General features: G+C 42.6%; 1 protein-coding gene and 1 long non-coding RNA gene across 3 annotated transcripts in view; one reads left to right on the forward strand and one right to left on the reverse strand.

Moving 5' to 3' along the window:
• LOC138740075 (von Willebrand factor A domain-containing protein 3B-like) overlaps positions 1 to 25,377 on the forward strand; it is a 165,628-nt gene that overhangs the window by 79,176 nt on the left and 61,075 nt on the right. Inside the window, 6 exon segments of the mRNA XM_069892499.1 lie at positions 234 to 332; positions 4,805 to 4,984; positions 10,049 to 10,182; positions 17,366 to 17,486; positions 19,112 to 19,237; positions 24,288 to 24,338. Of these exon segments, the coding sequence (XP_069748600.1) occupies positions 234 to 332; positions 4,805 to 4,984; positions 10,049 to 10,182; positions 17,366 to 17,486; positions 19,112 to 19,237; positions 24,288 to 24,338 (711 nt within the window).
• Positions 15,244 to 25,290, reverse strand: LOC138739567 (uncharacterized). 2 transcript variants are annotated; one of them, XR_011342319.1, is made up of 3 exons: positions 24,947 to 25,290; positions 19,752 to 19,885; positions 15,244 to 15,564 (listed from the first exon to the last, which is right to left on the reverse strand). It is a non-coding gene; the product is annotated as an uncharacterized lncRNA (long non-coding RNA). The 2 variants fall into 2 exon arrangements; XR_011342320.1 differs by having other exon boundaries at positions 15,244 to 15,591.

The following is a 25,377-nucleotide window of genomic DNA, read 5'->3' on the forward strand; positions in this document are numbered from 1 at the left end:
CAGGGGATATTGCTTTGAACTGTGCAAGACAAAATCTGTCCGACATGATGGAAATGCACTGGTTATTTGATCTTTTGTGTGGTTATGCAGATGATTGTCCAGAATTTTTAGAATGAATCAAAAGATTAATAAAGGATGCCTTTATGTTAATGTATTACATTTTTGTTCACTGCAATGTTCAGTCACATGCTTAGCAAAAAAGGTTTTTGGTTGTGCATTATATCTCTGCACAGGTTGGAGGTTCCACCAACACACTGGGAGCTCTCCGACTCGCTTTTGCTGACACTGGTACTCAAGCTGTCTACATCCTGTCTGATGGGAGGCCTGATCAGGTAAAGTGCCATATGCTGAAAATGTCATGCTTTCAGTTGAATAAGATCTTCAGGTGCCTGCAGCCTCAAAGGGACATGTCGCCCATATATCAGCTTCACAGCAGAAGTCCCTTCATAGTCAGTAGAGTAGCTGGTTCTGGTAAAATAACTGAAAAGATGTCAGGTCCCTGTATATGTTACAGTTCTTAGCCTTGAATAGAACAGTAAAACCCCTGGTATCCGGAATTCAAGCAACTGGCAACCTCAAGCAACCAGCAAAAAAAAATCAAGGAAAAGAAATAAAAAAAAACAAGAATAAAATAAAAGGTAAAATATTAACGCAAGTTTAAAATTGTAAGGTAAATGTTCTCTGAAACAACACATAAACATTTGGTGAAGATGGGAACAAGTATTCAGCCAGTGGAGTGCCTCGGTCATGTTTTGCTCATAGCAGTTTTATGAATAAAACTGCGTGAAACAGCAGTGGCGTCGTCCACGTTGAAGAGCTGGTTGATGCCGCTCGCTGTTGGGCTGACCCTCTTAAAATGAGTGTCTCCTTATCCCTGCTTTGCAAGAGTTGTCCTGGTCAGCTCTTTACTTTTTAAACTTGGGAGAGGGGGTTTAATTATCCATAATGTTAGCGTTTGTCTTTTGGATGGCTCCATGGAGGGGGAGGAACCTGCAGATGTAGTGATAGTTAAATGCTTTCAAAGAATGTGACTGAATATAAAGTAAAATGCTTTATATATTCATGGAAGTCATTTGTTCAGTGTAAGTTCAGTTTAGTATTTTTTGTCTTTTAAACTGTTTATTCTTAAAGCAGGTGTATTAGGCAAGTTTCAAGCAACTTCAAAATACATTTATCTGCCATCTACCAATCCCCATAGGTGCCAGATACCAGGGGTTTTACTGTATTTCAGAAAGACAGAATTTATCTCATGACAATACAGGTATATGCGCATGAATCTTTGCAATAGGCTGTTAAAAGCTCTGATGTGAATTGTGAACAAAGGTAAGAACAGAAGACATGCTCACCTTTCCTAGTCCCTCCGTAGCTCCTCTATATCTCACTATTCATTGCAATTGCTGCACCCTTCTAATTTCCAACCATGTTTCCTTGTAAATATATTTCTTTCCCCTTTAAAAAACCCCCACAAACATACTTCCTCTCAAAAAAAAAATCACCTTTACTCTTTGCCTGTTTGAAAACACTTTCAGTACACTTATCTCTAGGGCCCCTCTTTCTGCAAATCATGTATCTTAAAAGGTAAAAATGATGATTTGATCATCTAAGTCAATTAAACAGTTTAGAAGGAGCGAAACAATTTCATCTGGTGGAAGAATCCAGTGTTAAAACAAGAGCCACAATGTTCCAGTGCCACCAAAAACTCTCTCTTCAGTCAGTGTGAGGGCTTCATCAAAAACTTCACAAGTAGAATCAATAGATAATTATTAGGAGGGAATTTTAATAATTATAGGATTAAAGTAAGTAGAAGGAATTAATAGCCCAACTCTCCATGATGGAAATGAATGGCTCTGGTGCATATATGGTCTAATTATTGATTTCTCTGGAGTCTCTGCTCAATTCAGTATTCAGATACCTCCACTCAGAGCCTCACTTTCACCAGGATATCACCTCTGCTATAATGTTAATCCAAATTCTCAAGCCGAACCCTTTAAGACTAGGACAGTCCTCAGGGCCTCCCTTCTTCCTCCTTGAATTCTTGGCGGCTCTGGCATAAGCCATCATTCAACATTGTTCCTCCACCATTCAGCTTACTAAAACAAGAGCACGAGGAACTCGTGGCACAAAATTACACCGTCATCTTGTGGGTTTTTTCAGGGATGAATTCTCTCTAACTTGTGTTGCGTCTGTACAGGTGTAGATCATCTCCGCCCATTATGAAATCGATTTTATCTCTGGAGATGGAATCCACTGTGTACTCCCTGGGCATTTGGGAGTTTGGAACTGGTACACTTATGGCTGTGTTGAAGTGGTGGTATTTGAGTAGCAAAAAAGATTCATGCATATGATGGGAATTCAGATGGATAGATTTCTTCTGAATGTAATAGAATATTAATATGAAACAGAATATTACAGCACAGTACAGGCTCTTTGGCCATGAGATTGTGCAGTCTTATATACTCATACCAAAAAAATACCTTGTATCCCTCTATTTTTCTTTCATCCAATGTCTAAGAAACTCTTTAATGATCCTAATGTTTCAGCTTCCACCACAATCCTTGGCAAGCCATTCCAGGCACCCACAACTCTCTGTGTGTTTTTAAAAAAAAATTACCCCTGATGTCTCCCCTAAAAATGTAGTGTAGGTTAACATAGTGGTTAGTGCAACGCTGTTGCAGCACCGCGAGCCCTGTTCGAATCTGCCACTGTCTGTAAGGTGTTTGAATGTTCTCTGCGCATCTGCATGGGTTTTCTCCGGATTCCTCCCACCCTTCAAAAACATACCTGGGTTGTTGGTCATTTGGGTATTATTGAGCAGCACAGACTCATGGCTGGAAGGGCCTGTTGTCGTGCTGCATGTCTAAATTTAAAATAAAAAAAAACTTTTGTCCCTTCGTTTTGTGCAGTTGTCACATACAGATAGTAAAAGGTGTTTCAAAAGACATATTCCTCATGTAACAAAATAAATATATGGAAAATCTTTGAAGTGTGAAGATGCAAAACATAGTAATGCTGGAAAATGCCAGCAAGTCAGAAATAATCTTAACCTTTAAGGTTTGGGATTCTTTGTCAGGACTGGGTTTTGTTCGTATTTCCAGAAGACAGCATCGAGATTGACAGCCATAGGCAATGATCTTCTGTGCATCACTCCTGAGTGAATTGAATTGTTTATTATGGCATCCATATGAAACCATAGGAAACTTTACAGCATGGAAACAGGCCATATCGGCCTTTCGAGTCCATGCCGGTTCACACAAACCATTCCACTAGTTTCCCCCTCCCACACTCCAGCCTTATCCTCCAACCTCCTCATATCCATGTACACATCCAACCTTCTCTTCAATGACAGACGACCCTGCCGCAACTATCTCTTCTGGAAGATCATTCCATTCTGCCACCAATCTCTGAGTGAAGAAGCATCCTCTAATATTTCTCCTAAAGTTTTGCCCCTTTACCCTTAACTCATGCCCTCTTGTTCCAGCCTCCCCTGCCCTCAGTGGAAAGAGTCTACTCATGTCGAGTCCATCTATTCCCTTCATAATTTTAAATACCTTTATCATAACCCCCTTCAACCGTCTATGTTCTAGTGAATAAAGCCATTAAGGTTCAATGAAAAACGTTGTTTTGTGTGATACCCTGGTCAGTCAACTTGTGCACAATCCAGCAGTCTGTGCAAGAATAAAGCACACAGAGTTACAATAAAATAAAAGTGGTAGTGTCACAAGTCAAAAATGCAGGGTATAATGTTAAAGAGCAAAATGTAGTTAAACAATGTAAGCCATCATCTTATTGAAGAGTCTGATAAAAGAAGGAAAAAGATTAATCTTTAATCTGGAGGGGCGTCTTTCAAACTTGTCTTTCTTCTGCTCGATGGGGTGGGGGAGAGAGGGTAGTCAGGGTGGAATATGTCTTTTGATGTGCAGGAGGTGAAGATAGAATCCTTACCTAAAGCAATGTTGAAAAATGGGTTAGGATTGGATTACCCTCAGGATAGATGCTTGATAGGTCACACGGCAACAAATTTTTTTCAAAAGGTTTGCTTCCTGAAAAACATTTGGGAATTATGATAGACAACTTAGAGATAAACACAAAGATAATTTCAGATTTGCTGAATCATGTGGGAAGTTGGAGATATATTAACTTTTATTGAATTTAGCATGTTTAATCACATAATGATGCTGAAACATTGCATTGATTCAGCTGACGTAAAAATAGTTTGCCCCTAATATTCGTTTGTACTCAGCATCTATCTGATGCCTGCTGCTTCACTGCCCAAGAAGAGTCGGCCAGCATTGATGGGTTCCAGTTGAGCTTATGCTGCTTTTCCATGGCCACAGTGCCCTGGTGAAACCTCTCACCGTGTTCGTCACTTACTGCATCAAGATCAGCATGAAGAAGTCTCTGCATAGGCAGAAAATGAGTTTTCTATACACTTCATAGGTTTTGTCTGCTTGAGGTAGACTTAAAAATTGGTTATATCTAAAAAAAATGGTACGCGGTAGGATAACCTTATGGTGATCAGCAATCCAAAATCCATAAAATATACCCAAAAGTATTCAGGAAGCAAAATCTTTGTGGTCCAGTGTAATTGGTGTGGATGGATGTTGAAGGGCCTATTTCCTTATTGCATTTCACTATGACTTTATTCAAAGTCTGCAGTTATGTGTGCTTGTTCATCAGCAATGGGAGTAACCACTGATGAAAACAGAGGATGGCTCACCAACTGCAATACAGATCTCTTATTTCGGAAGGAATTTAATATTCTAAAATTAAAGTTAATTATGCTTTGTTTAACGATCCAAAACAGTCTCCACAAGCCATATTTGCTCAGGTGCTGCTTGTCCACCCTGTCCCTATTCATTCCATTGCATTTAACTGTGACGACGTTGAAGCCAACAAGTTTCTATACCAACTTTCGGAGAAAACGGATGGACGGTTCCATTCCTACAGCTGTGACATAAGGGGGTCCAGTAACCCCCCGCCTTTTGTGCTAAGGAATTTACTATCTTGGAAAGAGATATTTTTAAACTGTTCCATTTAGAATGTATTGTGCGTTTTATATGAACTTCCCACAGTGCTTCACAGGAAAGATATCAGCTAGAATCATCCACTGTGTTACATGCTGCACAATGGTTGTAATAGTGGATCACAGGGGATTAAAATGGAGATGGGAGTTCAAATGAATGGTGAGAATGCTGAACGACCACAGGAACTTCTCACACTAAACATCTGAGACTCTCATGTTCATGAAACTCTTTACTTGTCTGGATGAAAGACTTGTCCTGCATATGCACTGTCTGTCTGTATGTGTGTTATGTCTGGTTTTATGTCTGCGTGGTTTGCACCGAGGTCTGGAGATCGCTGTTTTGTTGGGTTGCACTTGTGCAATAATCAGATGACCATAAACTTGACTTGTCCTGACTTGAAAATGGATCAAGGCAGATGGGGATTTTAAGTCCAGTGTAAAATAACTCTGGAGTTAGCAACAATGACCATAAAACCATTGAACTATGGAAGCTATCTAGTTCACGTGGGCCATTCAGGGAAGGAAATGTTCCCCCCTAAGCTGGTCTAGGCTACATGTGACTTCAAACTTACAGCTTTGTGGTGACCTCTTAATTGCCTTCTGTAATAAACTGGTAATCCACTCTGTAAAAGGAGGATTAGGGATCAGGAATACATACTGCTCCTACCAGTGATGTATTGTAAATAAAAATCGTGATTTTGTTTATATTAATTTAATTTGGAAATACAGCAACCTTGGCGTGGAATGATAAAACTGCTGAATGATGAATTTGAAATTCAAATGTGTGAATAGAATATTGCTTTTGCCAGAGGGTGGTAAATCTGTGGAATTTGCTGCCCATTGAAGCAGTGGAGGTGACCTCAGTAACTATACTTAAGACAAGGTTGGATAAATTTCTACAAAGTGAGGGAAATAAAGGATTATGGGGAAAAGGCAGGTGGGTGGAGATGAGCCTATCATCAGATCAGCCATGATCTCACTGAATGGCAGAGCAGGCTTCATGGGCTGAATGATCTACTCCTGGCCCTATTTCTCATGATGTGAAATTATTTATGGTTTAAAAACTTATTTGATGCCAAATTGGTTTCAGTGCTGTAAGATTAACTGTGTTTCATCCTACTGGAAAGTACAAGTTGAAACCACGATCAGTAAATCATCCGCATGCCCTTTATCCACTTTAGATAGGGAACTGTTATTGCCTCGTACCAGAAAACAATCGTTTTTGCCCATACCTTGACGAAGGGCTCAGGCCCAAATTATTGGTTACCCTTTACACCTATAGATGCTGCATGGCTTGCTGAGTTTTTTCCAGAATTTTTGAATATTGCACTATGTTTAAGATCCAATCTGTTCATCATTCTGAAGCTTGGAATCTCATTGTAGTGGTCAGCACATTATTACAGCGCCAGTGTCGAATCCAGCACTGCTTGCTAGGAGTTTGTACGTTCTTACCATTGTCTGTGTAGGTTTCCTCCGGGTACTCCAGTTCCCTCCCTCATTCAAAATATGTACAGGGTTAATGGATTAATTGCTCATATGGGTGTATTTGGGTGGTGCAGGCTCATGGACTGGTAGGACCAGTTACCATGCTGTCTTTCCAAATTAAATTAAAATTAAAAAGATTCCAGCAGAACTAGCTAAACGTTTGCAAACACATGGGATAGTTTTGGGACGTAGGGTGGTTACATTAAACTTGGATAACTAAGAAGCTTTTGTCTCAGATTTTTAGGTACTCTCTGTTTGTAGTCTCTTTTCAACAAAACAGAACATTGCAACAAAGTGCAGGCCCTTCAGCCCATGATATTGTGCTGACCAATATAAATTTATTCAACAAACTAATCCTTCCCTACCTCACACCCATTATCTTCCATGTTCCCATCTAAGAACCTTTTCATTGTCCCTATTGTACCAGCCTCCACTACCACCACTGGAAAATGCATTCCAGACACTCACTACACTCTGTGTAAAAAATAAACAACCCTGACTTCTCCCCTAAACTTTCCTACCCTCACCAGATGTTTTCTGGTGTTTGCTACTCTCGCCCCAGGAAAAAAGGTATGGGTTGTCCATCGTTTCTATGCCGCTCATGATCTTGTGAACCTCTTAAGTAACTTCTTATCCTTTTTCACTCCAAAGATAAAAACTCTAGCTTTGTTGCCCTTGCCTCATTAGACGTGTTCTCCAATCCAGGTAACATCCTGGTAAATCTCTTCTGCACCCTCTTCTTTGCTTCTTGTAATGAGGCGACCAGAACTGAACACAATATTCCAAGTGTGGTTGAAGAGAGTTTTAGAGAGCTGAACCATTACTCTTGAACTTAATCCTCTGATCAACCTGCGCAGCATCCTTGAGGGATCTATGGATTTGGATCCCAATGTCTCTCTGCTCTTCCACACTGTTAAGAATCCTGCCATTAACTATTTACTTTACCTTCAAGTTTGACCTTCAAAGATACTATATCCAGATTTAACTCATCCTCCACTTTTCTGCCCAACGCTTCATTCTGTCTACATCCTGTTGTAACCTTCTACACTATCCACAACACCTACAACCTTTGTGTCATCTGCAAAAGTACTGACCCATCCTCTACTTATTCCTCCAGGTCCTTTTTTTTTAAGACTTTATTTAAAATTTTATAACATGAATACAATAGAGAATTACATTTAAAGAAAAATAATTCCTCCAGGTCCTTTATAAAAATCGCAATGAGCAGGGGTCCCAGAACAGATCTCTGTGGAACTTCACTAGTCACTAACTTCCAGGCTGAATACGTTCCATCTACTACAGGTACACAATCCTTTATCTGGACATCTAAAATCCGGAAAGCTCCAAAATCCGGCAAACAGGTAGAGAGACGGCAGCGCGAGTCGGGCGGGCGGGGTGGGGAGACCACCAGCGTGAGTCGGGTGGGGGAGACCGGCAGCATGAGTCGGGAAGGCAGGAGACCGGCAGTGCGAGTTGGGCTGGCGAGGGGGGAGTTGGGGGGAGATGGCAGCGTGACTGGAAGGGGGTGTGGGTGGATGCGACAGCACAATTCGGGTGGGTTTAAATCTGGAAAAATCTGAAATTCAGAACACACTGTCCCCCAAGGGTTCCGGATAAAGGATTGTGTACCTGTACTACCCTCTGCTTTCTTCAGGCACATCCATTCTAAATCCACACACTCATGACTCATGACTTTCTGAACGAGTCTGCCATGGGGATCCTTGTTAAATGCCTGCTAAAATCCATATCTACATCTATTGTCCTACGTTCATCAAGTTCTTTTGTCACTTCCTCAAAAAACTCAATTAGGCTCTTGAGACACTGCCTGCCCCTCACAAAGCCATGGTGACTACCCTTGAGAAGACTACCCTTTTCTAAGTGCTCCTAAATCCTGACCCCAAGAATTCTCTCCAACATTTTGCCCACCACTGCCCTTATGGAGCGGTGTGTCACTTGACCAGGTCTATTACCCAGTACTAGATCCAGTTTGACCTCTCCTCTAGATGGCTTGTCCATATTACTGTGTTAGGAATCTTTCTTGGACACAGCTAACAAATTCTGCTCCATCTATCCCTCTTGGAGTAAGGAAATGCAGTCAATGTATAACAGGGCAGAGAAACAGGCATGTCTGCACTGAGCATGCTACCAAGTTAAAGTAATCCCATCTGCCTGCACATGATCTGTATCCCTCTATTCCCTGCCTGCTCATGTGTCTGTCTAAACACCTCTTAAACATTGCTATTGCATCCCCTTCTAGCATATACCCTGGCAGCATGTTCCAGGCACTTGATTCATTCGAGTGAAACTGTGCAGAATAGAGATGCTTCCATACTTGGGTCTTGGATTTTTATTTATCTCAGTACACCTGACAGCAAAGGTTGCCAAATCAAACAGAGGAAATAAAAACAATTCAGACGTCCTTTTATGTGATGATGTGGAGATTCCTTGTGCTGGCTGTTCATCAGCACCAGGAATCATACTCCATTCTTTTCCTTCATTGCATGTGATGTCACTATTAAGGCCGCCTTTTAATCTTTGGCTTTAATCAGGCTTGAGTTGAGTGGCTTTCTGGGCCATTTCAGGATGGTCCAGATTGACATGAGTCAGCTCGAGCAGGTAAGAACAGAAGATTTCTTCCACCAAGAATATTTGTGAAACAGATAACATTTTAAACAATAGTTAAACACGGAAGTCTGCGTACACTGTGATTGAAGTAAAAAGCCAATGGCGGAGAAACTCAGCGGGTCAAACTGTGTATTTTATATAGCAAAGATAAACAGCGTTGCGGGCTTGAACCATCATCAAGGCATGGAAAAATGTCGGCAGGCACCTGAAAAAATGGTGGGGGGAAGGGTAGGGGAGGAGCACAATCTTAGCTTTTTAAACAATAATCTGGTAGTTTCCTGGTCAAGATTTCATTAACCATTTTAAAATAATTCTTAATTTATAAGCTCCTACTGCCATGATTGGATTTGAACACATGTCAGAGATGCATGCCAAAGATAATCAGTCCAGGACTCTGGATTACTTGTTTCACAATATAAATACGACAAGGATTCAGATCCACAGACCTTTTGCCACATCATCTGAATTATGCTATTTCCATATTGATAGAATTTTGCTTTGCCTTTTAATTTAGGCCTCTATGAATTCAGGATGCCAATTCTGAATTGTCCATTCACTTCATCTCTGTATTCAAAATAAATTCTAGGCTTGAATTTAAATATGTAGCAATAGGTACATAATGCATCTATATTTTTATTTATCATTTCTTTCAGGCAAAGCTTGCAGAGAACAAGTTATAACACATTCCTTAGCTCTTCCATTCTCTGTCTCAGACAGTATAGCATATATAAATATGCTATATCTTTTTATTTATTCATTAGGATTGTTATGCAAGTAGATATTTCATTTAATTTTAATGAATGGACACTATAACTTATCATTTAGCGCATTTCTTCATTTTGTGATGAACCTGAGTTTTGTTTCTGCCGGCAACGGTTCTTGTTCAAATAAAGGAACTGATTTGATGTTTTGCAGAGTGAAGATGTCTACCTATTGAAGAAGGAAATTGAGAAGGGAAAGGAAGATTTGGAGAAGGTGGAAAAGCTCCATGCAGAATGCATAATGCTGGACTGGTATCATAACCGTGAAGAATCAGGATCAAACAACAAGTGTGTTCATTTTGCTGTGCATGCACTTTTTTCAGCAACTTATCAATGATGTTTAATGTTAACTGTGCTTCGGGCTATCAAAATTGGCCTGGCATTAATTGATGTCAAGAATTGTGAATGGTCCAGACAGTCAACTCATTCTCTAGTTTGGCTCCAGTATGCTTGTCCTTGCCATTAACCTCTATTTTGGGCAACCGACTAGATAGAGATGGGGCACAGTAGGCTAGAGCATCAGGGAAGAAGGGCCCATTGATTAACATAGGGGAGGGTGGAATGGATCCTGGAAGAGGCAGTGTGGAAATGTTGGAGGGTTCCTTAGTGTAGTGCACGTCAAAAGAATCAAAGGCTTGTTGATCCAAACCAAGGCTTTTATTAACCAAAAGACTGGAGCGTATCACACGTAGGTCGACCAGTCCAGAATGATCTGGGTCTGGCTAGGAGCAACCCTTTAAGACCTGCCAGTAGGCATGGCTATGCTCTCAGCCAATCATAGCCATCCTATACTACAATATACATCGGTGATAGAATCCGTACTATCACACATGGCAACCAGGATTCTGCCAGGAAGTAGGAGAAGCAGCTGTGCACTGTAGAAGAGAAGACAAGGTGCCAGCTGAACCCTGCGTTGGGCAGCTGAAGGCTGCATAGAGTACAGGTCACCAGAGGAGGAGACTTAGCATTTGGCAGAAAGATCACATTTGTAGGTAGAGGAAAGTTTTATTAGGCTAGGACAATGGTAATTTCATATATTCTGAACTAAACTTTTATAAAGAGTGAATCAGTGTCTTTATCTAATATATATTCTCTTTTGACATGAACCAAAATGTCAGATCTGAATAAAACTGCAGTGGAGATGTTTACATGGGCAAAATGGATGCTTGGCAGCAAAAACTTGACAGGGGACGTGGAAACGCCTTGTCGGCGTAGTTTGGAACCCATTGGGCGTAATACGAGAAAAGGCCCAGGCAGCGTTTGAGAGCTTTCTGGGTATGTGGGGGGGGTAAGTCCATTAAGGGACGCATGCGGTCAGGATCTGGCATGACTATCCCGTTTTCCACCACACAACCTAGAATAGCGAGTCGTGTGGTCCGGAAAACACACTTGTCTAAATTGTAAGTCAGGTTTAGCTGACGGGCAGTTTGAAGAAATTTGTCTAGGTTGGCGTCATGGTCCTGCATGTCGTGGCCGCAGATGGTGATATTGTCCAGATACGGGAAGGTAGCGGTTAGCCCGTTCTGGTCCACCATCCTGTCCATTTCCCGCTGGAAGACCGCGACACCATTTGTGACCCCGAATGGTACCCTGAGAAATTGATATAGCCGCCCATTCGCTTCAAAGGCCGTGAATGGTCGGTCCTCGCAGCGGATCGGGAGCTGGTGGTAGGCCGAACGTAGGTCAATAGTGGAGAAAATGCGGTACTGGGCGATCTGGTTCACCACATCCGTGATGCGTGGCAGGGGGTACGCATCCAGGAGTGTGAAGCGGTTAATGGTCTGGCTATAGTCGACCACCATCCGTAGTTTTTCCCCATTCTTGACAACCACCACCTGGGCTCTCCAGGGGCTTGAACTGGGTTCGATGATGCCCTCATCCAGCAATCTACGCACCTCACTCCTAATGAATTGCCTGTTGTCGTAACTATATTGCCGACTTTTGGTGGCCACAGGCTTCCAGCCAGGGGTGAGGTTTGCGAAGAGTGCTGGCGGGGCAATCCGGAGTGTGGAAAGGCCGCAGGATTGGCCCCGGGGCACGGGGGCGGGTTGATCGGGTGCTTCGGGAGTGGGGCGATGGCAGACCGAGAGGGGGGCGTGGGGTCCCCCAAAGTGTAGGGACACCGTTTGGAACTGACACTGGAAGTCTAATCCCAGCAACACTGGGGCGCACAATTGGGGAAGAACGAATAATTTAAAGTGGGTGACCGTCACGCCCTGTACTTCCAGCGTGGCGATGCAATACCCCTTTATCCCAGTCGAGTGCGACCTCGTTGCTAATGAGATCCTCTGGGTAGTGGGGATAATGTCAAGTCCCCAACGGAGGGCCAGATCTGGCTGGATAAAACTGTCAGTTGACCCAGAGTCAAATAAGCAGTTGGTGTAGTGTCCATGCACTTTAATCAGTTCCATTGCTCTCGTGAGGGGATGAGAGCATTGCTGGTTTAATGTTATTGAAGCAGTTGACAGGGGAGTTTTGCGCGATGACGTCACGCAACGGGATGACGTCACGCAACGGGATGACGTAGTCAACGCTCGAGGAGCAGGTTGGAGAACCTCCCGGAAGTGCTGTTGTGGCGGGTGAATGGTAAGTAGTGGGGTTTGTAGTTGCTCGCGATTGGCGGTCGGGCCCTGGCGGTCGTCAGCGATGGACGCTAGGGTGAGCACCTGGTTGGCCGCGGGGGTGGCTGCGGCGGCGGTAGCGTCGGCCCCGGGGGTGTCTGTGGCGGCGGCAGCAGCGGCGGTAGCGTTGGCCCCGGGGGTGTCCGTGGCTGCGGCAGCAGCGGCGGTAGCGTCGGCCCCGAAGGTGTCCGTGGCGGCGGCAGCAGCGGCGGTAGCGTCGGCCCCGGGGGTGTCCGTGGCGTCGGCGGCAGCAGCGGCGGTAGCGTCGGCCCCGGGGGTGGCTGTGGCGGCGGTAGCAGCGGCGGTAGCGTCGGCCCCGGGCGTGTCTGTGGCGGCGGCAGCAGCGGCAGTAGCGTCGGCCCCGGGGGTGGCTGTGGCGGCGGCAGCAGCAGCGGTAGCGGCGGTAGTGTCAAGTGTTCCGCACGGGGGCGAGAGGCAGGCCATCACCATGGTTGCGACGGTGGGTTGCCCCTTCCGGGTTCGGCGTCTCCGTGACGTCAGGCGTTGCCGTGCAGGGGAGCCCTCGCTCTCATTGGACGAGAGCTCTGGGGAAGAAGAGTTTGAATGGGATAGTGGCGGTTGAGCTTCACACGAGGCACTGTGTTTGCTGGCGGCCATTTTAGACCTACAGACTGCAGCAAAGTGGCCGTTTTTAAGGCACTTCTGGCACCTGGCTTTTCTTGCTGGGCACTGGGACCTGCTGTGCTTGTCCCTCCCGCAGAAATAACATTTTGGGTTCGCACGGGGCAGGGTAGCAGCAGCCGACAGGCCGTCAGGGGTAGGGTAGAAGGGCACTCTACTCACATCAGAACGAGGGGTCCAGTCCCTAGAGAGCTCGGTGGACTTTAAGGCTGCATCCTCCATTGTGATTGCAATCCGGGCCACGTCCTCTAGTTTTTCTACCCCTTGCTCGAGCAAACGCAGCCTCACTTCGTTCGACCGGAGCCCGGCCACATAGGCATCCCGGACGAGGTCGCTAGTGATCTCGGCAGCAGTTTTGTCCACACAGTTACAGTCCTTGCCCAATGCCTTTAATACTTGTAAATATGCCCTGCTGGACTCGCCGGGCTGTTGCTTCCTCGACGCAAGCATGAGCCGGGCATGAACTCTGTTCACCGGTTGATCATACAGTCCTTTCAGTACCTTTATGGCTGCGGTGTAAGTGGTCTCATCCTGGATGTTCTCGTAGACTCTCAAGGACACCATAGACAGCAATGCTGTTAGACGCTGGTTATCCTCCTCCACCTCAATGAATCTCAGGAAGTTTTCAAAGTTCAGCAGCCAGAACTTAAAGGCTTTGAAGGCTGTAGCTGACTGTGGGTCGATATCAAGTTTTTCTGGCCGAGTTAAACGCTCCATCCCTTTCAAAAAAAATTCTTTTTGCTAATAAAATTGTAGAGCTCGTCGAAAGAACCAAAGACTTGTTGATCCAAACCAAGGCTTTTATTAGCAAAAGACCGGAGCTCTTCACAGGTGGCCGACCAGTCCGGAATGATCCGACCTGGCTAGGGACACAACCCTTTAAGGCCCAAACAATAGGTGTGGCTTAGCTCTCAGCCAATCACTGTAAGCACAGTCTAGATACAGTAACTATATACACTATGTACATTGGTGATAGATCTGTACTATCACAAGTGTTATGGGGATACGGCTCGAAAGGGGTACTGATGGTAATGATCAACCATGATCTAAAATGGCGGTGCTGGCCCGACGGGCCAAATGGCCTACTCCAGCTCCTATTGTCTATTGTCTATTGTCTATTGAATGTGGAACAAAAAAAAACAATCTGCCGGAGGAGCTCAGCAGGTCGCGCGGTATCAGTTGGAAAAAAAGAATGGTCAACATTTTGGGATGGAAGCATCCATCAAAGCTTCATTTTTCTTGATGAAGGGGCCTCTGACCTGAGCCCATTGATGCTGCTCAGGCCACTGAGACCCTCCCCAGGTTATTTTTGCTGGTCTAATGGTAGTTACAGTTCAATGATTGTCAAAACTCACATACAGTAAAGCCCTTGGTATCCGGAACCTATGGGGATTGCTGGATAAGTATATTTTTCGATTGCTTGAGACTTACTCCCACAATGCCTAACTAATATACCTGCCTTAGGAGTATACAGACTAAAAGACAAAAATACTTACACTGAACAATCTTCACTTGTATGAACCTAAAAGCCATTTTACTTTATTTTCAGTCACATTCTTTGAAAACATTTCACCATCTGCAGGTTCCCCCCCCTCCGTGGAGCCACCCAAAAGATGAACAATATTATAGATAAGTGACCCCACCTCCACCGCCAAGTTTACAGATAAACCTGACTCTTGCAAAGCAGGGATAAGAAGCCACTTGCTTTAAGAGGGTCACCCAAACAGCGAGCAGCACCAACCAGCTCTTCATCCTGGGCGGCGCCATTGCTCTTTCACACAGTTTTATTCATAAAACTGCTATGAGCAAAACATGACCGAGGCCCTCCGCTGGCTGGATACTTGCTCCCATCTTCACCAAAGGTTGATGTTATTTCAGAGAACATTTACTTTTACAATTTTAAATTTTCGTATTTTTTACCTATCATTTTATTCTTTTTAAAATTTATTTTCCTCAATTTTTTTTTCCATTTGCTTGAATTCCACATACCAGGGGGTTTTAATGTATATAGATTTTATTAAAAATTAAAATTATTTGAACATCATAATTCTGAAAGTGGAGAAATGATGACAAATTAAAGGGCGCTATTTATTACAACATTGTACAGAGACATATTACAATCTTTTGATTAATAAGTCTGAAGTAAATGTACACACCATTTTAATGAACTGCAGAATGATGGCTAGATTGTTAACCTGCATGGAGGACTTTCTTCTTCTGGATCTCCTTCGATTTCTTGGCAGTATTTAAACTGTAGATATAATATCTGTGCCTGTGATTTCTGTGCGTGGCAGGAATCCAATCCAGAGCCGAACTTGGTCTCACAGGGCTTGTGGTATCTAAGGAATGAACCCGTGCTGTGCTGTTGCTCCAGGCTGGCCTCTTCATTGGAATGTCAACGGCAACGCTGGACATAGAGCAAAGTTTGCAAAATCTTTAAATACAAGAAACACTGGGCGTTATTATGAAGAGAATAATGCAGCTAATTGGTTGGATAAAACAAGAAAATGTAAATATTGCAATACACAAAACTTATTAACTTGATATGCAAGCAAGTTCTATTGATAAATACTAATGACCACAATTATCTGTGTGAATGCTGTGTCTTTGACATCTGTTGCTTAATTTCTTGGATTCTAAAGATGTTTGTAAATAATTCAAAATGCAATTATTCAATTGCTCACTAATGAAAAGAACTTTGAAGTTAATAGTTCTAGTAGATTCTACAAAGTGCCAAAACTGGATCACAGCAAGAGGGGAAAAAAAAACTGGTGTTTGCTTAATTCCCTTTACAAACAATTTTGTGGTGATTCTGAATGGTGTTAAGCTCATAAGAGATAGGCGGAGCAGCAAATTATTAGACATTCCACACGTCAATGTCATGTCTCTATCTCCATATCCCTTGTCCCCTTGAAACTCAGAAATCTATCTCTCTTGGATTTGAATGCAGTCAATGTTTAAGCCCTCTGACATAGAGAATTCTATAGATTCACCATCCTTCAAATGCAGACATTTTCCCCATTTCAGTCTAAAATATCCTACCCCTTTATTCTGAGAATGTTGCCTCTCATTCTAACTTTCTTGGCTGATCATCCAATTGGCAACAATTTAAGAGTTTCAATGAGATCTCGTGCAGAGAAGACAGTCATAGTCAACTCAATCTCTCTTCATACTGTAAACTCAGAGTCCCTGGAATCACTCTTGTGAATAGCCACTTGATCCAAGAGCAAAGCATCCTTTCTTTGGCGAGGGAACCAAATTGCACAAAGTACACAAGGTGCAGTCTCATTGAGGTTCTATACAATTGCAATAAACAATAGAATGGGAATTTTTACATGTGTGTTGGTTCTATGTCTCATCAATAAAGAAAGTGGGGTAAACATCAATTCTTCAGTTGCTTCCACTAAACATGCAAATATAGTGAAATTTTATGTTGTAATGCACTCTGGTAGTTCAATTCCATCAATCTCAATGTTTAATCAAGTCAACTCACCTTTATTCATCATTCATACATGCTCGCACGGTAAAGACAAGATAGCATTTCTCCAGGACTACTGAGCATATTTACATAAATATAGGTTAGAATGGAAGATCAACCCATTTAAAATATTAAGACCTATACATTAATATTCCACGGTACACAATCCCCAAATGATCTGGGAATTCAGGAGTCTGGTGGCTTGGGCGGAAAATGCTCTTGCCCAATCTAGGCGTAAGGGCCCCAGCACCATGATACCTCCTACCAGATGGCAGAAGGGAAAATAGTTTATTTGGTGGGGTGTGTGGACACCTTCACAATGTTTATTGCCTTTCATCTGCATTGAGTGTTGTAGATGTCCTTCATGGTAGGAAGAGAGCCCCAATGATCTTCCCCACTGATTTTACTATCCTCTGCAAGGTCTTGCAGTCCAATGAGGTATAGCCTTCAAGCCAGGCGGTGATGCAGTTGCACAGGATGCTTTCAATATATCATCTGAAGAATGTAGTGAGGATGGAGGGTGGGAGATGAACTTTCCTCAACCTTCACAGGAAATAGAGGCACCACTAGACTTTCGTGGCTAAGGAGCTTGTCTTAAGGGATGAGTTGAGGTTCTCTGCCAAGTCCACACCAAAGAACAATACACTTGGCGACCTCAACAGTGGAGCAGAGTGTGACTACCTGGGCCCTCCTGAAGTCAACACCAGCTCTTGTTTTTTTTGACATTCAGATACAGGTTGTTGGCTGTGCACTTCATCTTTGTATGCTGTCTTGTCAGGCAGGCCCACTACAGTTGTGTTGTCAACAAACTTGATGATGTGGTTCGAGCTGTGCTTAGCTGCACAGTTGTGGTAAGCAGAGTGAACAGCAGTGTGTGATGGAATAAGTTAATGAAATATATGTTTAAAAGGGGGAATAAGATTAGGTAGTTTAGGTCACTTTTCACAAGCAAACATCACATTACAGAGACAGTACCAGAAATTGAAACAAAAAGGGGGAGAGAGAGAGAGAGAGAGAGAGAGAGGTGGGGGATTAAAAGCTGCTGCAGTCAGTGAAAGGAGACAAAGTGAAAAGCCTTCTAAAGACCCCATTTCAAGATGGGTTTTGTGTTCCGAGTTCAGCCTATTCAAAATCTCTGTAGTGGCTGGTTGTTGTATTTCTCCTGAAATAGGGGAAAAGAAGAAATCTTTGCGGTAACCTGGAAGAAGGCACGTTCCTTCGGAAAGACACTTTGGATGCTGATTGAAGGAAATCAGTTTGCATGTCCAATGAAAGAACTTCCCGACTGGTAACAACTTTAGTTAAGACACCAGAGCCTTTTGAATGTAATGACTGATTCTGTACACAGTATTGAAAACTGCCTGATACCAGTAAACTTGAAGAAGTGAACAGTAAATGACTGGACAGTGAACAAAAAAACCATCTTGAAAACACACACACGCACACATTAGGAGGGGGTTAAATAACTTAATAGTGATAAGTTAAATGTTGATCTTATTATTCTGTGATTATCTTGGTGAATTTCTGTTACTGCTGGTTTTTCGAGTCCTTAGGGCTTGTAACAAGTGGACTCATCACACAGCCCTGGGGGCCACCATGCTGTGTCTGACTTGAATTGAATTTCAATTGTTAGATCCTTCCCACAATATTTCACTGAAGTCCTTGCCTCAATTAGTTACTCAAGTTCTTATGTATATGCTCAGTTCTCACTGGCAAGAATGCAATTACCAAGCCCATGATTTCAACAGAAAATAAAACTGACACCAACCCTGATGAACAACCAACCCAATACTGTGTTTCACCATCCTACATCAGTTGAAATTATTTTTAAAAAAAAGTGAGTTGCATTATTCACTGATAATGATTCGTGCCTTCTTTAGGTGGCCATTCTTTTCCATTCAAAAATTGATCCACTCAGATGAGGAAATAATATAAGAACAGACAGATGATTGAGCAGAGTGCCATGGCTCAGATTTGCCTGGATGGTCTCAACTCTTTACTGTTCACAAAAATACCCAAATGCTACATTATTTATTGCAAATCACCACTGAGTTATTTGCATATCAGTAACTTCCTCCTGTATTTATGATATTTTTAAAAGATTCTTGGACTAACAACAAAGTGAGAAATTGTTATCCTTCAATTACCCATGATTAAATATTTATAGCTCCAACTGTGGTTTGCGCTCACAATTTTCCAATGATGTTTCCACGTCCCCTGTCAAGTTTTTGCTGCCAAGCATCCATTTTGCCCATGTAAACATCTCCACTGCAGTTTTATTCAGATCTGACATTTTGGTTCATGTCAAAAGAGAATATATATTAGATAAAGACACTGATTCACTCTTTATAAAAGTTTAGTTCAGAATATATGAAATTACCATTGTCCTAGCCTAATAAAACTTTCCTCTACCTACAAATGTGATCTTTCTGCCAAATGCTAAGTCTCCTCCTCTGGTGACCTGTACTCTATGCAGCCTTCAGCTGCCCAACGCAGGGTTCAGCTGGCACCTTGTCTTCTCTTCTACAGTGCACAGCTGCTTCTCCTACTTCCTGGCAGAATCCTGGTTGCCATGTGTGATAGTACGGATTCTATCACCGATGTATATTGTAGTATAGGATGGCTATGATTGGCTGAGAGCATAGCCATGCCTACTGGCAGGTCTTAAAGGGTTGCTCCTAGCCAGACCCAGATCATTCTGGACTGGTCGACCTACGTGTGATACGCTCCAGTCTTTTGGTTAATAAAAGCCTTGGTTTGGATCAACAAGCCTTTGATTCTTTTGACGTGCACTACACTAAGGAACCCTCCAACATTTCCACACTGCCTCTTCCAGGATCCATTCCACCCTCCCCTATGTTAATCAATGGGCCCTTCTTCCCTGATGCTCTAGCCTACTGTGCCCCATCTCTATCTAGTCGGTTGCCCAAAATAGAGGTTAATGGCAAGGACAAGCATACTGGAGCCAAACTAGAGAATGAGTTGACTGTCTGGACCATTCACAATTCTTGACATCAATTAATGCCAGGCCAATTTTGATAGCCCGAAGCACAGTTAACATTAAACATCATTGATAAGTTGCTGAAAAAAGTGCATGCACAGCAAAATGAACACACTTGTTGTTTGATCCTGATTCTTCACGGTTATGATACCAGTCCAGCATTATGCATTCTGCATGGAGCTTTTCCACCTTCTCCAAATCTTCCTTTCCCTTCTCAATTTCCTTCTTCAATAGGTAGACATCTTCACTCTGCAAAACATCAAATCAGTTCCTTTATTTGAACAAGAACCGTTGCCGGCAGAAACAAAACTCAGGTTCATCACAAAATGAAGAAATGCGCTAAATGATAAGTTATAGTGTCCATTCATTAAAATTAAATGAAATATCTACTTGCATAACAATCCTAATGAATAAATAAAAAGATATAGCATATTTATATATGCTATACTGTCTGAGACAGAGAATGGAAGAGCTAAGGAATGTGTTATAACTTGTTCTCTGCAAGCTTTGCCTGAAAGAAATGATAAATAAAAATATAGATGCATTATGTACCTATTGCTACATATTTAAATTCAAGCCTAGAATTTATTTTGAATACAGAGATGAAGTGAATGGACAATTCAGAATTGGCATCCTGAATTCATAGAGGCCTAAATTAAAAGGCAAAGCAAAATTCTATCAATATGGAAATAGCATAATTCAGATGATGTGGCAAAAGGTCTGTGGATCTGAATCCTTGTCGTATTTATATTGTGAAACAAGTAATCCAGAGTCCTGGACTGATTATCTTTGGCATGCATCTCTGACATGTGTTCAAATCCAATCATGGCAGTAGGAGCTTATAAATTAAGAATTATTTTAAAATGGTTAATGAAATCTTGACCAGGAAACTACCAGATTATTGTTTAAAAAGCTAAGATTGTGCTCCTCCCCTACCCTTCCCCCCACCATTTTTTCAGGTGCCTGCCGACATTTTTCCATGCCTTGATGATGGTTCAAGCCCGCAACGCTGTTTATCTTTGCTATATAAAATACACAGTTTGACCCGCTGAGTTTCTCCGCCATTGGCTTTTTACTTCAATCACAGTGTACGCAGACTTCCGTGTTTAACTATTGTTTAAAATGTTATCTGTTTCACAAATATTCTTGGTGGAAGAAATCTTCTGTTCTTACCTGCTCGAGCTGACTCATGTCAATCTGGACCATCCTGAAATGGCCCAGAAAGCCACTCAACTCAAGCCTGATTAAAGCCAAAGATTAAAAGGCGGCCTTAATAGTGACATCACATGCAATGAAGGAAAAGAATGGAGTATGATTCCTGGTGCTGATGAACAGCCAGCACAAGGAATCTCCACATCATCACATAAAAGGACGTCTGAATTGTTTTTATTTCCTCTGTTTGATTTGGCAACCTTTGCTGTCAGGTGTACTGAGATAAATAAAAATCCAAGACCCAAGTATGGAAGCATCTCTATTCTGCACAGTTTCACTCGAATGAATCAAGTGCCTGGAACATGCTGCCAGGGTATATGCTAGAAGGGGATGCAATAGCAATGTTTAAGAGGTGTTTAGACAGACACATGAGCAGGCAGGGAATAGAGGGATACAGATCATGTGCAGGCAGATGGGATTACTTTAACTTGGTAGCATGCTCAGTGCAGACATGCCTGTTTCTCTGCCCTGTTATACATTGACTGCATTTCCTTACTCCAAGAGGGATAGATGGAGCAGAATTTGTTAGCTGTGTCCAAGAAAGATTCCTAACACAGTAATATGGACAAGCCATCTAGAGGAGAGGTCAAACTGGATCTAGTACTGGGTAATAGACCTGGTCAAGTGACACACCGCTCCATAAGGGCAGTGGTGGGCAAAATGTTGGAGAGAATTCTTGGGGTCAGGATTTAGGAGCACTTAGAAAAGGGTAGTCTTCTCAAGGGTAGTCACCATGGCTTTGTGAGGGGCAGGCAGTGTCTCAAGAGCCTAATTGAGTTTTTTGAGGAAGTGACAAAAGAACTTGATGAACGTAGGACAATAGATGTAGATATGGATTTTAGCAGGCATTTAACAAGGATCCCCATGGCAGACTCGTTCAGAAAGTCATGAGTCATGAGTGTGTGGATTTAGAATGGATGTGCCTGAAGAAAGCAGAGGGTAGTACAGGTACACAATCCTTTATCCGGAACCCTTGGGGGACAGTGTGTTCTGAATTTCAGATTTTTCCAGATTTAAACCCACCCGAATTGTGCTGTCGCATCCACCCACACCCCCTTCCAGTCACGCTGCCATCTCCCCCCAACTCCCCCCTCGCCAGCCCAACTCGCACTGCCGGTCTCCTGCCTTCCCGACTCATGCTGCCGGTCTCCCCCACCCGACTCACGCTGGTGGTCTCCCCACCCCGCCCGCCCGACTCGCGCTGCCGTCTCTCTACCTGTTTGCCGGATTTTGGAGCTTTCCGGATTTTAGATGTCCAGATAAAGGATTGTGTACCTGTAGTAGATGGAACGTATTCAGCCTGGAAGTTAGTGACTAGTGAAGTTCCACAGAGATCTGTTCTGGGACCCCTGCTCATTGCGATTTTTATAAAGGACCTGGAGGAATTATTTTTCTTTAAATGTAATTCTCTATTGTATTCATGTTATAAAATTTTAAATAAAGTCTTAAAAAAAAAGGACCTGGAGGAATAAGTAGAGGATGGGTCAGTACTTTTGCAGATGACACAAAGGTTGTAGGTGTTGTGGATAGTGTAGAAGGTTACAACAGGATGTAGACAGAATGAAGCGTTGGGCAGAAAAGTGGAGGATGAGTTAAATCTGGATATAGTATCTTTGAAGGTCAAACTTGAAGGTAAAGTAAATAGTTAATGGCAGGATTCTTAACAGTGTGGAAGAGCAGAGAGACATTGGGATCCAAATCCATAGATCCCTCAAGGATGCTGCGCAGGTTGATCAGAGGATTAAGTTCAAGAGTAATGGTTCAGCTCTCTAAAACTCTCTTCAACCACACTTGGAATATTGTGTTCAGTTCTGGTCGCCTCATTACAAGAAGCAAAGAAGAGGGTGCAGAAGAGATTTACCAGGATGTTACCTGGATTGGAGAACACGTCTAATGAGGCAAGGGCAACAAAGCTAGAGTTTTTATCTTTGGAGTGAAAAAGGATAAGAAGTTACTTAAGAGGTTCACAAGATCATGAGCGGCATAGAAACGATGGACAACCCATACCTTTTTTCCTGGGGCGAGAGTAGCAAACACCAGAAAACATCTGGTGAGGGTAGGAAAGTTTAGGGGAGAAGTCAGGGTTGTTTATTTTTTACACAGAGTGTAGTGAGTGTCTGGAATGCATTTTCCAGTGGTGGTAGTGGAGGCTGGTACAATAGGGACAATGAAAAGGTTCTTAGATGGGAACATGGAAGATAATGGGTGTGAGGTAGGGAAGGATTAGTTTGTTGAATAAATTTATATTGGTCAGCACAATATCATGGGCTGAAGGGCCTGCACTTTGTTGCAATGTTCTGTTTTGTTGAAAAGAGACTACAAACAGAGAGTACCTAAAAATCTGAGACAAAAGCTTCTTAGTTATCCAAGTTTAATGTAACCACCCTACGTCCCAAAACTATCCCATGTGTTTGCAAACGTTTAGCTAGTTCTGCTGGAATCTTTTTAATTTTAATTTAATTTGGAAAGACAGCATGGTAACTGGTCCTACCAGTCCATGAGCCTGCACCACCCAAATACACCCATATGAGCAATTAATCCATTAACCCTGTACATATTTTGAATGAGGGAGGGAACTGGAGTACCCGGAGGAAACCTACACAGACAATGGTAAGAACGTACAAACTCCTAGCAAGCAGTGCTGGATTCGACACTGGCGCTGTAATAATGTGCTGACCACTACAATGAGATTCCAAGCTTCAGAATGATGAACAGATTGGATCTTAAACATAGTGCAATATTCAAAAATTCTGGAAAAAACTCAGCAAGCCATGCAGCATCTATAGGTGTAAAGGGTAACCAATAATTTGGGCCTGAGCCCTTCGTCAAGGTATGGGCAAAAACGATTGTTTTCTGGTACGAGGCAATAACAGTTCCCTATCTAAAGTGGATAAAGGGCATGCGGATGATTTACTGATCGTGGTTTCAACTTGTACTTTCCAGTAGGATGAAACACAGTTAATCTTACAGCACTGAAACCAATTTGGCATCAAATAAGTTTTTAAACCATAAATAATTTCACATCATGAGAAATAGGGCCAGGAGTAGATCATTCAGCCCATGAAGCCTGCTCTGCCATTCAGTGAGATCATGGCTGATCTGATGATAGGCTCATCTCCACCCACCTGCCTTTTCCCCATAATCCTTTATTTCCCTCACTTTGTAGAAATTTATCCAACCTTGTCTTAAGTATAGTTACTGAGGTCACCTCCACTGCTTCAATGGGCAGCAAATTCCACAGATTTACCACCCTCTGGCAAAAGCAATATTCTATTCACACATTTGAATTTCAAATTCATCATTCAGCAGTTTTATCATTCCACGCCAAGGTTGCTGTATTTCCAAATTAAATTAATATAAACAAAATCACGATTTTTATTTACAATACATCACTGGTAGGAGCAGTATGTATTCCTGATCCCTAATCCTCCTTTTACAGAGTGGATTACCAGTTTATTACAGAAGGCAATTAAGAGGTCACCACAAAGCTGTAAGTTTGAAGTCACATGTAGCCTAGACCAGCTTAGGGGGGAACATTTCCTTCCCTGAATGGCCCACGTGAACTAGATAGCTTCCATAGTTCAATGGTTTTATGGTCATTGTTGCTAACTCCAGAGTTATTTTACACTGGACTTAAAATCCCCATCTGCCTTGATCCATTTTCAAGTCAGGACAAGTCAAGTTTATGGTCATCTGATTATTGCACAAGTGCAACCCAACAAAACAGCGATCTCCAGACCTCGGTGCAAACCACGCAGACATAAAACCAGACATAACACACATACAGACAGACAGTGCATATGCAGGACAAGTCTTTCATCCAGACAAGTAAAGAGTTTCATGAACATGAGAGTCTCAGATGTTTAGTGTGAGAAGTTCCTGTGGTCGTTCAGCATTCTCACCATTCATTTGAACTCCCATCTCCATTTTAATCCCCTGTGATCCACTATTACAACCATTGTGCAGCATGTAACACAGTGGATGATTCTAGCTGATATCTTTCCTGTGAAGCACTGTGGGAAGTTCATATAAAACGCACAATACATTCTAAATGGAACAGTTTAAAAATATCTCTTTCCAAGATAGTAAATTCCTTACCACAAAAGGCGGGGGGTTACTGGACCCCCTTATGTCACAGCTGTAGGAATGGAACCGTCCATCCGTTTTCTCCGAAAGTTGGTATAGAAACTTGTTGGCTTCAACGTCGTCACAGTTAAATGCAATGGAATGAATAGGGACAGGGTGGACAAGCAGCACCTGAGCAAATATGGCTTGTGGAGACTGTTTTGGATCGTTAAACAAAGCATAATTAACTTTAATTTTAGAATATTAAATTCCTTCCGAAATAAGAGATCTGTATTGCAGTTGGTGAGCCATCCTCTGTTTTCATCAGTGGTTACTCCCATTGCTGATGAACAAGCACACATAACTGCAGACTTTGAATAAAGTCATAGTGAAATGCAATAAGGAAATAGGCCCTTCAACATCCATCCACACCAATTACACTGGACCACAAAGATTTTGCTTCC

This window comes from Narcine bancroftii, chromosome 7 (genome assembly GCF_036971445.1).
Source record: "Narcine bancroftii isolate sNarBan1 chromosome 7, sNarBan1.hap1, whole genome shotgun sequence".
Classification (NCBI taxonomy): Eukaryota; Metazoa; Chordata; class Chondrichthyes; order Torpediniformes; family Narcinidae; genus Narcine; species Narcine bancroftii.